Source organism: Uloborus diversus, chromosome 2 (assembly GCF_026930045.1).
Source record: "Uloborus diversus isolate 005 chromosome 2, Udiv.v.3.1, whole genome shotgun sequence".
Taxonomy (NCBI): Eukaryota; Metazoa; Arthropoda; class Arachnida; order Araneae; family Uloboridae; genus Uloborus; species Uloborus diversus.
In genome coordinates this window covers 105,462,168-105,477,244 of record NC_072732.1, presented here as the reverse complement: position 1 = coordinate 105,477,244, position 15,077 = coordinate 105,462,168, and the positions used below count along the sequence as shown (strand labels likewise).

Here is a 15,077-nt window from a genome sequence, read left to right as displayed (position 1 = left end):
CGTTATGATAATTTCATAAATTATTCGTCCATTTTATAATATATTTGTTCTTAAAATTGGAATAGAAAAAGAACGACATCGAATTTTCGAAAAATCGCTTCGAGGTGCACACCCCCATGCTACAAACTAACTTTGTGCCAAATTTCATGAAAATCGGCCGAACGGTCTAGGAGCTATGCGCGTCACAGACATCCTACAGACATCCTCCGGACCATTGAGCTATAACACTAACATGATAAAACTTGAGTTTAAATGTTAAAAGTGCGATTCTTTTGCCATACTCGCTTGGGCAAAAAACGGACCGATTAGTTCGCTCTCCTCTTTTAGTGTTAAGCTCAATGCTCCGGACAGAGAGACTTTCAACTTTATTATTATAGTACAGTAAAATTAGGCCAAAAATTGGCCAAACCCAAACATCCAAAAAAAAAAAAAAAAAAAAGGCGAAACCTGTTGCAAATTACTTCTTACCCTTCCAGCAAGAAGGGGTAAAAAGTCCCAGCACTTTGCGCGTCGGGTTTGGGGGGGAAATGGGGGGATGAAATAATCTCCTATTTAAATGAAAATAATTTCTATTACTTAAAAAAAATTCTCAAACTTCGCAGAAACCACTCTATAATGGTAAAATAATAAACTCTCACAGAAAAAAATTCTAATTAGCAGGGGTGGACAGGCGGAGGGGGGGATTGGGGGGGGGGGTCCATGGAGCAGCTTTGCGTCATTGGAATTTTTAAGGCAGTTTTTTCAAGGATTTTTCTTTCTTTTTTGAGGGCTTTTATTCTGGATGGGCACTCTGTCACACTTAAGGGGTGCGCCATCGCTTTTTTCGGAGGGGAGGGGGGAGGACCCTGAATTTACATTCTAAAATCAACTATTGCAGTGAAGTTCACGAAAAAATTTCCCTGATTTAAACTTTTCCGAAGTACAAAATGTCACACAATGATATGGTAATATCAGAATTATAATTCTAAAAGATCTAAGCGAGCTCAGTAACGAAATTATTTGTGGCTGGAGTTATTAAACTGTTTAGAGCGCTGGAAAACCAAATTTCTGTGCAGCATAAAAAAAGTCCAAATTGATCAAAGTTTCCCTACTTCTTGATTAACTTACTTCAACTTTTCTACTATCTTTTGCCATCACGGTAAGGGGGGACAAACCGAAATTGCGAATAGTGAGACGGGCAATGCTGCAATTCTGCACCCTCTAAGTCGGTGGGGGTTCTCATTTGCAAACACCAAGCTACCTCTTTTTTATGCAGCTGGTTATGTGAATTATGCTAAATATGCGGACATATACTTGCAACACTATCTGAAACTTTTGAGTACATTATGCGATAAAAAAAAATTGATCACATTAAACATCAGCTAAAACATCAGCTATCCAACGATCCAACGCAGTGACTAATTCAGGTGGTCTAGAACCTGTAGTGATTCAGCGATGGAACAAGTCTTGCTGAGAGCAATGAGCAATACAACAATAGAATGCTAAATATTTACACCTTTTTGTCTCTCAATTTGGAAATTACAATCTGTTTCTAAAGCCCCCAGAAGTTTCTTCCCTCTCAAGTTGGTAGTAGTATTGCTCGCTGATCATAAAGTGAGTTGCGATGAGACCTTTAATGTTCGTGTAGTAACATCCAAGGATATTGATGGCAAACAATTTTGTGGCATTTCTTTCTAAAGGAGGTAAGCAGCTATGTCTTTAGCTTCTGTTACGAGAGTGGTTATTATCTGTAGAGATGTGTAAGCCCAAACCATCTTTTACACCGAATGGCATGTACAGTAAAGATGGAATAACAAATTGCTAAAAACTTCTGGTACGAGTTTTGCGCTGATCCTCTATCAGTAATCGATGAATCTGGTTTCAGAAGGAAAGAAATCCTGTATCGTTAAAGTGCTATTATCAGAAGCAAAGGGTTCATCTACCATCACAGAACGAACAGCTGGTGTCATATATGAGGCAGTGAGAATCAAAGGGATGTAAGTGGACATTTTCAAGTTTTGAATAAAACACATTTAAAGATAACATCCTAGGTAGGCTTTCATTGATTTTCTTTTCTAAATCATGCTGTAGAGAAGCAACTACCAGGTCTACTAGTACCATCTCTTGCCCCAAGATAGAGGAGAGGTTCACTAACCATTTGTACTGGTTATCTCCAAATTTTTAATTTTGCCACTGACATCGCTTTGCTTCTCACTGCATCATATGTAATAGATGGAAGATACCTGCTTGATCATATTTTTTGCTTCTGTAAGCTTCAAGGAAATATGCCAGTAATGCAGTGTATAGATCACTTGTAAGTATGGGAAAGCTAGTGTCATTTTTGATGGGTGCAAAGAAAGCACCACAGAAATAGAATCTGCGCCTTATTACAACAGTCAAGCTCTAGAAGACTTTCTGCGCCTCAAATCTTGTGCTTGCTCTGAGGGGTTCATTGGATATAGTGAGTGTTTGAAAAGTCTGAAAGTGGACTGAAGTGTGCAACTATATGCACAAACTGTGCTAGACATAACTGCAACAATAACGATTTTGCTGAGAATCTTGAGTTCAAAAAACATTTTGATAACGAAGACTTTTTGTTTCAAGCTTGGGAGAAATCATTTGAAAGCAAAAAACAGTTCAGCGTAATTTTTCTGGCCATTGAATCAAATGTGCGCCATCAGAGGGGGTGGGGGGGAAGGATAATATTTTAGTATATAATTTCGTTTTGGGAGGTGAGCTACTGTTCTTATGGGGTGGACAGTCCTGATTTAATGCATTTTAGATTTGCACGAAATAATACTTCTACTTAAAATAAAGGGGGGGGGGTTGAGTTTATTTTATTTGACGGAGGAAGGGGGGTGCTGTAGCTTTGAGAGGAGGAGCACCATCGTTCTTGGAGGATGGACACACTTGATTTCTAACTTTAACTTAGCATAAAATAATGTTTCCATATGAAATGTATGGAGGGAGGTTCGGGGGTACTGTTTCGTTTTACTGGGATAGGGGGGCTCTGTAGCATTGATGGGTTATGTCATCCCTTTTAAGGATCAAACATCTTTAATTTCATGCTTTTAAATTTAGTATAACATAATATTCTCACTTTAAACTTACTCTAAAAATTCTGGAAAAAAGCCCAAAACAGCAATTTTTAGATGCCCCCCATTCCAAAACCCGACGCACAATGGGGTGGGACTTTTTGCCTGTACTAATTGGGAGGGTAATAAACAATTTGCACCAGGTTTAGCTTTTTTTTTTGGATGTTTGGGTCCGACCCCTATTTTTACTGTACTATTAGTAAAGAGTAAAGAAAACACGTTAAATAAAAGGAATTTCAAGGAACTTAATAAACAGGAATATTTAACACATCAAATGACTTGTTTCACTCAATATGACGATGATATCAAACAGCACCTACCTTGTTTCTTACCTTTCAGTGTTTTTTTTCGTACAATTTTTAAAACTTTTTTTTTTAAAATCTTGTATGTGTTTATTGAATTAGCGCATTTATATTTTCAACTTATTACTTAGATGTATAATCCCGTTCTCTTAATCTCAGTTCGTAATGCTTTAATTGTTTAGTATTTTAAGAATAAAACTTTCAATGCAAGTTTCTTGATTATAAAATTTTGAAATGCGAACATTTATTTTTATTCGTTTTTTAGAATCCTGTTTGATCCTTCCCTTTTTTTTTTGTTTCACATAAAATTACTTTTTTCGTAAATTTTGAATTATTAAGCTTTTACAATTCAAACAATTAAAAATGTACGACTATTTTTTGCAGCATTTTAGCTTCAAGAGCTTTCACTTGAATTATGCACTTGAATTATACCTGCAAAAAATCTAAATATTCAAACTTTGCAGTTTATGAGCTTCGAAAAAAAGTGACTAATCGAAGTTTGAAACTTCTTGAAAATACCGCCGTTGTTTAGACTTCGGTAGTATTCCCTACGATTTTGCTTCGACTCTCCCGGCCCTATGACGTCACGCAATCGGAGCAGACGACGCGTTGATCGCGTCCAGAGAGGATGTGCTTGGGGGAGCTTCGTTCCATTCTAGTGTACCCGAATAAACGGAGTGAGAAGAGAGCGTGTATTGTGTTTTCCAATCGTTCGAGCGCTGTTTTTATGGAGGATTTTCCAATGCGTTCGTTGCTGTTGTTGTTTGTCATTCTATTCTGCATCTAATTATTAACTACTCTCGGATTCAAACTTTTATGTAACTCGAAATTAAAAAATATATGCTTCCAAATAAAAGATAAAACATTACAAATAAAAATGAATGTAGACATGGCTCAAAATTGCGACTAAGTAGAATTTTAAAACAACATCTGGGATTTCCGTCATATAACTCAAAAACAGGCGAAATTAAATGAAGGAAAAATAAAAGTTTTTGCGTCGGAAAGCGAGAAAAAGTGTTTTTAGTGAATCAGTAATTTTGCATTTGTATTTGTTGTTAATTTATTGCTAAAACTAAACAAGAATTTGAAACAGAATGAGAAGAATTGTAATTTTTTAATACCTTTTTGCCCAAAATGACATTGTGAAGCTGTTACAGTGGATGATCATCGAGAAAAACTACGGATATCTTCTGTTCGATTTCATTTTTTCTCGTTTTATAATAGGGAGTTTCACAACAGGGATAATATAAAACAGGAATACATATCTCCATACTATCAAGAATTTTCAAGCGAAACTATTAGTTTGTGCTCTAAAATATTCTTGTGCTAATCATGTGTGACGGGTGAAGGAAAATTATTCGTTCGTAAGCGGTGGCAATGTTGCCAAAAGAATTGCTTCTTCTGGGACGACTGATCATTGTTATGGGTAAGTTCAAATTATTTTACTATTTTCACGCATTGCTTATTTTTCAGATAAAATATTTTATACAGTAAAACTTGCATAAAATTACCTACTTTTAATTATACTTTACCCACTTTACTTACATTTTAACAGTTTTTTTTTTAATAAATTTATTATGTATGCATTATTAAGAAAAAGAAAAAAAAAAGAAACTGAACTGTTGCTTGTTTCAAGTTGTTCAATAACGATTGAAAGTCTCTTACTAAAATGCTTAAATTAATTGAAGGACATTTATTGGTGACTCTTCAAACAGTTTATTTACGAATGGTAACTATAGAAATCAATTTTGTGAATCAAGGGTACCCTATGCAAAATTTTAAAGGGGAGGGGGGCTCAAAAATTTTCCCCATGGTTAAGCAGAATATTTTCCGCATGGAAACCGATTTTAGTTCAGATTAGAGACATTAAAATTTGACATTTTTAATTAATTATTCATTAATGACTGGAAAAGAAATTTTTATACATTTTTGCAAAGAAAAAAGCATTAAAAGCAAGGAAGTTCTCATTTCTAAGGGGGGGGGGCTTGAGCCTCCACTTGCCGCCCCCTTAAATGGCGCCGTTGTTGTGAAATCAATTTTGCTTTGTTCGAATTTTACTTGCATAAAGCAAATTTACTAATGTTTACTAATTTAAATTTATTGTAAAAAAATCCATTGTGTATTAGCCAGGTAGAAATCCATTTTTCGTTCTAACAATTAATTTAAATTCCCCCTCAGCCCAACCCCCCTCCCCCTCCGGAATATTCCGAATGATTAAAAAAAAAAGTCTGATAAAAAGGGACATTAGGCAGGAATGCTCACGGGGGGGGGGGGGTAATTGTGGAGGGGTTTTGATCTTATTTAGGAGGGCTTTCGTTCTTGGGGGATAGGCACCCCTGCGCTAGTAATCATCGAAAAAAAAAAAAGGAAAATAAATAATTGCAATATTGCGATACTGTGTTTAATTTTCGCACCGTCAGTCAAAATTTACCCAATAAATTTTATTTTTTGGAAGAGGTCAGAGTAACTTCCTCTAACCTCCTATCGGGTGCACCATGAATCTAATTAATTGAGCAAATTATTCCAGACACTTAAAGAAGTCGGGGGGGGGGGGGGGGATAAATGGCACCTCCCTAGCTTAAGAAAATTTAATGTTTTTACATTTGAATATTGGTTTCTGTAGTTTTTTTTGGAGAATCTTGCATTGAATTTATACATCCCCCCCCCCACCTGGAAAAGTTTGAAATGACGGACTTGACTCCTAACGATTCAAAATAACAGTTGAATCGTTCTCTTTACGTATTTTTAAAGATTTAAAAATGTAAATAGATAAGTTGAAAAAATCCACAATAATTCAAAATATTGCAACAGAGCTCATATTGCAATATAATATGCATGAATACATTTTGAAGAAACAAGAAACCGTTTCTCCAGTATGTATTTTCAGTTTCAAATAACGATTCCAATTTAGACACTCAGCTTTGTTAAATACTTTCAGACCCATGCACTTATTTAGTACGTTTTGGGAGGAACAAGGCATTTAAAACTAACCTCATAAGACGTTTGCACAAAAACAGAAATGCGTTCTAAATTGCGGAAAAGCTTTGTCAAGTTCTTCCACAGTGAGAATCGAATATTTTTTTCTTCACCCTCCCTCCCCCCAAATCGAGGAAGGGATTTCATCGAACTCCAAAACATGTCTGTCCGTATGTATGATTTTTTTTTTTTTTTTTTGTGAATGCCTCTTTAATACGTTGTTTGTTTCAGCATAGCTCTAATAATCTAAATACTGTAAATGCACTTATTTTCACAAGTCGTAATTTTCGCGAAAATGAAGATAATCTGAGTCAGTGGGAAACAAAGGGATGTAAGTGGACATTTTCAAGGTTTAAGTAAAACGAGTTAAAAGATTAGATCCTAGGTAGGCTTTCATTGAAATTTTTATCTAAAGCATGCTTTATAACATCACCTACCAGGGCTACTAGTAAGACAGAGGAGAGGTTCACCCACTATTAATACTGGTTATCTCCAAATTTTTAATTTTGTCACTTACATTCCTTTGCTTCTCACTGCCTCATCTGTGAGCTGAAAATTTCACGAATTTTATATGAACAGAACTGAGAGTTAAAAAATAAACCGCAAAAAAATATCTCGCGATGCTTAAATTTTCGTAATTACGATGGACTCGCGAAAATTAAAGCCTCAAGAAAATAGTTCTTTTACAGTAAATAATAATTTCTATGAATAAATAATAGAAACACTATTTTTTAAACATTTACGAAGTAGATATTGGGAGTTCAATGTAACTTTATTTAGATTCTTTTTGTAACATGCTAAACATAACTAGGTTATGTAGTTGTTAGCAATAAAATACATTAATTTAAAATTTCCATTTTGTCATTTTAGCGATACGAAACACTTTCTCCAGTTTTAAGTAATTTACAATAGTCGAGCGAGTTTTTCCGTTCGAGACATGTAAATTTAAAATCCATTAGAAATCTACTATTTATTGTGAAGTTATTTATAAATGACTTAAAAATAACTTATCTTGTGGCTAAATGACTAAAGAACTATTGGATGAGGCTCTGCAACGACCTTTATTTTAAAATGCTATCGTAAAGATTTCATTAGGTGAAAGTATAATGTCTTTAGCTGTACTTTTAGACATTTTGGTATAAAATTGAAACGAAGTACAATGCAGACAGAAGAATTTCTGCAAATTTTTAAGTAGTCAAAAAGTAGATTTACATAATGAGAAATATTTTAGCTATCAATAAGTATAAGTAACAAATGAGTTGGAATGGGGTTGTTTCTTTCAGCCAAAAGTATTCGCTGAAATAGATAGAATAAGCAAAAAAAAAAAAAAAAAAAAAAAAACCATGGAGCTAGACCAAAAAAAAACTCGTATTTTTCCAACAGTTATTTTTCGATGCAAGATGGAGAGAACATTTCTCAATCTCAAAGAATTTTTCTGGTTAACCGGGGGTTTTTAGTTTTAGTTTCGGTTTTCGGGGGTTCTTTCATTTTTTTTGGGGGGGGGGGGGGTGAAATTTGCCATCGCTCAGGAGGAGGAGGAGAGCCATGAGCAAGGTCCTGTGTTGGACCCTATGAGACCCAGTTACCTGTGTCAGGTAACTGGGTTAATAAAAGCAAGAAGATTTGACTAACAAAATCAGAAGCAAGCGCGGATCCAGTTCTTCAAGGGATGAGCGAAATTTTAGAACTTCAATTTTAGAAAAATTTTTGGAGGAGAGTTTTTGAACCCTCTCCTTTAAAAATAATCGAAAGTCGTTTAGCATTTCTGAAACTACAGTTTCAAAAAAGTTTGTTGGGAAAACTGCTTGAACCTCATTCCTTCCTCTAACGTTACGAAAGATCGCTCAAATTATGTTTTTTAAGACCTTAATTTTGAAAAAAGTGCTACGAATGGCGCTTCGAACCTCTTCTTTTCTAACATCCCAATGGAGAGAACCCCAATTTTGTTTCTGATAGAGTTCCAAATCTCTTCTTTTCTTTCGTGACAAAAGATGGTTCGCAGTTGAGTTTTTAAGATCTAAATTCTGAAACATTTCCGGTCGAGAGTCCTCTTAAATTCATCGAAGATAGCTTAAAAAACACTTTTGGATCTTCATTATCGAAAACTTGCCGTTAGAGTCCGTTGATGGAGGGGCGATCGTCTCTCCCTTTTATCCGTCCATAATCAGAAATGGTCACTTTAAATCGTTTGATTAAAAATGGAAAAAAGCAAGCTTAATAAAATGTTGCTGTCATGAATGTTGATCTGAATTTTCACGTTTTTAGTTACTCGCCAGTGGCCGGTTGACATTTTTAGTTTTGAGCCACATTTTTATCGTTCGTAGCCACTTTATCCAAAGCTTTTTTAAATTAATTCTTTTTACGAGAACAAAAAGGCACTACACCAAAATGAAAAAAATATTGACACATGAGACCTAACTGCAATTTCATTCATTTGCATTTTTTCTCCCCCCTCTCTCCCAAGATTTCTTTTCAAACTTTTGAAGATGCCCAAAAATTTGTCCTTGCTAGTTCTTGAGGGGTAGGGGTTGGAGAGTGGAATGAATAATGACTTTTCTTATTCGTGAGCAATATGAAATACTTTTGTCAGAATTTGAGATTGTATTTACATCAGAAACTACAACTTTACAAAATTATAGACTCAAAATTCTTGATTTTGTGTCAATCACAACTCGACTCAGCTCGACTTTTTTTCATTAAAGATAAAGATAAATAATTGAATAAAATATCTAAATTCAGGATACCTCATTATTTTAATTTAAAAAATAATATAATTGGTGAATTCCAGGAAAAAGGACATGACACTTGAATTTTAAAAATTCATTTTCTATCACTCGCCATATACCATTCTCTTCAGTAATAAATGATGTTCTTAACCTTAACCTGTATTTCCCGATAATTTGATGACTTTCAGAAAATCAAGTGCAAAATCAAGTTTTCTCTTAGCGTTTTTACAGAGCAAAAAAATCTCTTTTTTGTTACATACTGTAATTTCAATATATTTGTTATCAGCATATAATATTTAGAATGACTTTTATCGTTTGAATGTCTAATTAAACTTTTCGGTAAGTAAATTAAAATTTCTCTTTTTCAACCGTGAAATAGGTGCATTATTAAGGTGACAGTTTGGTGTCCTTTCGTTACCAAAATACATCTCGGTTAGCTCACCAAGAACCTATTGGGTATAGAAACTAATGTTTTTTTTTATGCAAAGCAGAATTATGTTCCTTGTCAAGGAAGCTCAGTTAGAATTTTAGTATAGATTTAATCTACATGGTTTTTAATGGTAACGGAAGGACAAAAAAATACGGTAAAGGAAAGACATTTATCTATAAGCTGATACAGGGTAAAATTTTAGAATGCTAGTTGAAAACAAACTATTTTTTAAAGTTAGTAGTCACATTTAAAACATAAATTAGTAATATTTGTACAAAGATTAAGTGTGTTTTCTTTAAAAAAAATAAACTTTTATTTATGTTTTTTTGTGTGTGTGTGTGTGTTTTTTTTAAAGGTTTTGTGGTTTTATTTATTTTATTGCATGAGATAAAAAATCATTAAAACTACACTTAAAAGTTCCTAAGCATGTGAAAATCATTTTGGTATGACATGTTTGAGATATGACAAGCCAATTTGAGCTAAAACAATTGCTTACAAACTTGATATTTATATTTTAACAATACAATATTGGAAACTGCTTTCAGATTTGTTAACACTATTCACAGGAAAGGACTGTTGAGAGAATTACTTCGACCGTTAAACATACTGCGATCAGTGAATTCAAAGATCAATTTTCAAAAAGATGGAGTAATATCCATTCTACTCCTGACACACAAAATATGCACTATTTGAAGCCTGTAACAAGTTATGTTATTGAATAAAGTCAGTATTTTAGCAAATCGAAGGAGATTTCACTTCAGGCTGACAGTCAACAGACTGACAGTCATATATAAATATTAAAAAGAAGATACAGCTGAATCAAAAGCACCAAATAATGAGAATATGCGAAAGGATTTTATAACATTTGGACAAGTTTTGTTAGTTGTACGGAAGGGAAAGAAAATTAACAAAGGGCAATCAATGTTGGACAGGTACTTCATATAAAAGATGAAGGAGTAAAAGTCTCTTGTTTCAGAATGCATAATAACATGGGAAATGATCTTTGTATTCCCTAACAAAGAAGATAAATGTTCTATGGATTCTGATAATATTTTTGAGTATTTCAAGAATTCAGAATTGTAACAGATGGCTCAGGTATTAGATGTCATTGTTTCAGACTGCTGTATTAGCTGAATAAATGTTTGTAAGTTGAAATTTACCAAGTTAAATTGTTTTCGACTTCTTGTCCTTCCGTTACTGTATTTCCGTTACCCTTAAAAAATTCATATGCTTAAAATAATTATTTTTTAAAACTAGAGGTGAAAATTGTAATGATTGAGCACTCCCGTATGTGCTCTAATTTTTATAGAATTTTCCCTTTTATAGTTTCGCTGAACTTTTGGGGAGAACATGATTGCGAGAAAATCATGTTGCAAAAATGTCCTTCCGTTCACCAATTAAAAAAGTGCATTTTTAACATTTTATAGATGAAACATGAAGAGAAACATACACTCAAAGGTAAAAATTCGTGAATTACGGTAAAAATTCGTTCGAATAAGTTAATTTAAAGTCAATACCAGGGCCGAATTAAGGCATAGACAAATGAGGTACAGGGCACCAACATTCGGGAAGCACGAAATTTAGCTGAAGTTTTGAAAAATTCGAGTAATTTTTTTTCGCAGTATAGCAAGTTGTATATATGTTATTTATATAAAAAATATTTTCTTCTTAAAATTTTAATCTCTCTCACAGTTCCCAAAGTCACTCCAAGCTTAATATTTTTTTTCTTCATACTATAATTACGTTTAAAATTTATATAATGAAGACTTTCTGATATTTACGGTTGCGGTAATATGAAGTAATAGAAACATTTTATTAAATAACTTTTCAGTATGGGGGGGGGGGGGGGCATAAAATAAAGTTTGTGCCCAGTGTCTTCAAAAGCCATAGTTGGGTTTTGTATTTGTGTTGCATGACTTTTGGGATCCTTTATAACTAGATAGTGGGTGACACTGCTAGAAAACATTCTAGTCTACAGGGGTGCACATCTAGGGAAAGGGGGGGGGGGGGGTCATGGCGCAGACTTCATCATTGAAATTTTTGGGAAGGAGGTCGTCTTGAGGGTTATTTTCCTCATTTTGAGGGACTCTTGCTTTTGGGGGGGTCTCTGAGATATTGGTGATGAGAGGGTGGTGCGCCCTTGCCCCTTGGGGGGGGGGGGGGAGGTCACCCCTGTAGGTCTACTACGATAATTCTGTTTCTTAATCTTGATGGAAATGTATAACTTTGTTATTAAAGATTGTAATAACTGAACATATTGATTGATTGGTAAACTTTTCATACATTGTAACTTTTTTTAAAAAAACTATTCGCTGTTACAATTGCTGACTATTTTATTGATGCCATAACCTCAATATTTTATGGAACCTTCATTGAGATGCTACCAATCAGAGCATCTATTTGCCACTATAATAATGATGATGTACGATTAAATAGAAAATAAAATGGAATCATACAGTATAAAAGCCCATGTACGTAACTTTTTCACCGACGAAGCAAATCAAGTAGTACAACTATTTCTTATCTAAAAGCGCACCTTGAAGTTTTAATACCTAGCGCAAAACACGGGAAAAAGTTTCTGTAATAAATTGCTCTAGAATAACCTTAGGATAAAAAGGATTGCAAATAAGTAAAAAAACAAATATTTAAAGCCAATAAGTCTTTTTCTTCCTTATATTTTTACGAACTCTTTACCCCTAAAGATGCAAATAAAAAAAATAAAATGCTGGGAAGTAAATCTGTTTCACGAATAAAAAAATACAACATAAAACAAAATCTTCCTCCAAGCGTAGAAATGGCGGAAGCAAAAACTCGGGGATTACTACCGGTGTGCCCCTTCAGATTTGCAAAAAGGGAGGGGAGTTTTTTTTTTTTAGTACTTCGTTTCATGTGTCACGTGGCTTTTTGCTTCATCGAAATTGCTGCAAAATTAATCCCATTCCACACGCATTCGGTAATTGACTGAACAACGTTCTGCACAAATTGTTCCATCTGTTAATGTTGTGCCAGTTTAATAGAATTCCTCTCTCCCTAAAGGGTGATGTCTTGTCAAAACATGGTTCAGTACTTACTGAGTGAGGTTTCGAAACGAAAATATAAATTTTTGAAAGTTTAATTTATTTTCGAAAGATCTGATTTAACGAGAAAAACAAAAATATTCGAAATCTTGTCTTTTTATCCACAGCTTTATTTTTTCAGCCATTTATTTTCTGCTTGAACGCATTTTCAAAGGTAAGTAAAAGCTTTTTTCAGCAAGAAAAGAGGTTTTTCCTCTATTCCTTGGAGGGAGGAGAAGGAAATTTGCAGTGGGATCATATACACATTTGCTTATTTGTTTTACGTATCTGTGCTTCAAAATAAATTTATAAATAAAAACAACAACAACAAGAACATGCATAGCTCGAAAGCTATTAATTCTTGCAATTGCAGTCAAAAATGTAGATCCATTTTTGTGGTGGAAATCATAATATGGACGAGTAAATTGCCATAACATGGACGAGCAAATTACTATAACATAGGCGAGCAAATTAACATAGCAAATTGGCGAGAAATTCATCAACCATTATTTGTAAATATGGACGAACCAAATGACCTTTTAATTTTCTACTCTGGGCAAAAACCGTGCGGATACGCTAGTTCATAATAATACTAGGCGAATATTAGCTGTAAGCAGTGTTGGGCATCAACTAAAAAAATGAACTAAATTTGTAATTGATTGATTAGTTGACTAAAGTAATCTGACTCCCATTTAGTTCAGACTAATATTTTAAAAATTTAATTCAATTGCAGACGAAGATTAACGTTAGTTTAAACTAAACTCGTTAGTTGCTCAAAAAAAACTAATTTAGTTCAGATTGCTTTAGTTCAGATTAAATTAATCAGATTGAATTTAGTCAGACTAAAAGTAATCAGATTAAAAGTAATCAAATTGATTTGATTACTTTTTTAATTCAGATTAAATTCGTAAAATATAAATATCACATGAACAGAGGCACATTTGTATTTCTACGTGTATATATATATTTATGCAAGCATACACGAGTTAATGCGTGTACATACGACTACGTGCGGGTATATACGTATATAAACGTGTTATCCCGCGTATGTTCGTGTACGGAGGTATATTTGAAATTTTAAGTAAATATACATATTTATGTGTGCATACACCAGTAAATACGTGTATATACGAGTATGTACGTGTACACATGAGAATATGCGTCTAGATACGTGTTACCCCGAGTATACTCGTGTAAAAAGGTACATTTGTATTTCTACGTCATATTCCAGCGTGCGTATACGAGAAAGTACGTGTATATACAAGTATGTTCGTGCACACACGAGAATATGCTTATAGATATGTGTTACCCCGAATATACTCCTGTAAAGAGGTACATTTCTATTTAAACGTGTATATACATATTTATGCAGGCATATACGAGAAAATACGTGTATATACGAGTAAGTACGTGCACACACGACAATAGGCTTCTAGATACGTGTTTAACCCGAGTATACTCGTGTAAGATGGCACATTTGTATTTCTACGTGTATGTGCATATTTATGCGTTTATAAGCGAGTAAATACGTGTATATACGAGTATGTACGTGTACACACGATTATGCGTATAGATACGTGTTACCCCGAGTATACTCGTGTAAAGAGGTACATTTGTATTTCTACGTTTATATACATATTTAAGCGTGCATATACGAGAAAGTACGTGTTATATACAAGTATGTTCGAGTACACACGAGAATATGCATATAGATACGTGATAACCCGAGTATACTCGTGCACAGAGGTGAATTCGTATTTAATCTAGTACATGCACTTTTATGCGTGCATATACGAGAAAAGACAAGTATATACGAGTATGTTCATATACGCACGAGAATATGCGTATAGATACATGTTTAACCCGAGTATTACTCGTGTACAGAGGTACATTTGTACTTGTACGTTAAAATACATATTTATGTGTGCATACACGAGATATACGTGTATATACGAGTAAGTACGTATATATACGAGTATTTTTGTGCATATACGTGTATATACGTGTTGACTCAACGATATTCGTGTATACAGGAATTTTGTATTTCTACGTGTATATACCTACAAGTACGTGTGAACACAAGTAAATATGTGTATATACGATACATATTTGTAAACACGAGTTTAATACGTATAAATACGTGTTATCCCGAGTATATTCGTGCACGGAGATATGTTTAATTTCTAAGTGTATGTACAAATTTATTTGTGTATACACGAGTAAATACATGTATACACGAGTATATACGTGTGCACAAAGGAATATACGTATTGATACGTATTAATCCGAGTATACTCGTGAACAGAGGTAAATTTGTGTTTAAACGTATATATACATATCGATGCATGCATATACGAGAAAATACGTGCATATTCGAGTAAGTTCGTGTACAAGCGAGAATAGATTTCTAGGTTCTTTTTTAGCCCGACTATACTCGTGTACAATGGTACATTTGTATTTCTATGTGAATATGCATATTTGTGCGTTTATACATAAATAAATGCGTGTATAAA

General features: G+C 33.9%; 1 protein-coding gene across 2 annotated transcripts in view; it reads left to right on the top strand.

The window, feature by feature from the left end:
* The first annotated feature begins 4,020 nt into the window (after positions 1 to 4,020).
* The window catches only part of LOC129235314 (muscle M-line assembly protein unc-89-like), a 582,103-nt gene continuing 571,046 nt past the window's right edge, over positions 4,021 to 15,077 (top strand). For both annotated transcript variants that reach the window (XM_054869050.1, XM_054869049.1), the window contains exon 1: positions 4,021 to 4,802. In XM_054869050.1, coding sequence (XP_054725025.1) covers positions 4,754 to 4,802 — 49 coding nt within the window. In that variant the 5' untranslated portion in view covers positions 4,021 to 4,753. The remainder of the gene's footprint in view (positions 4,803 to 15,077) is intronic.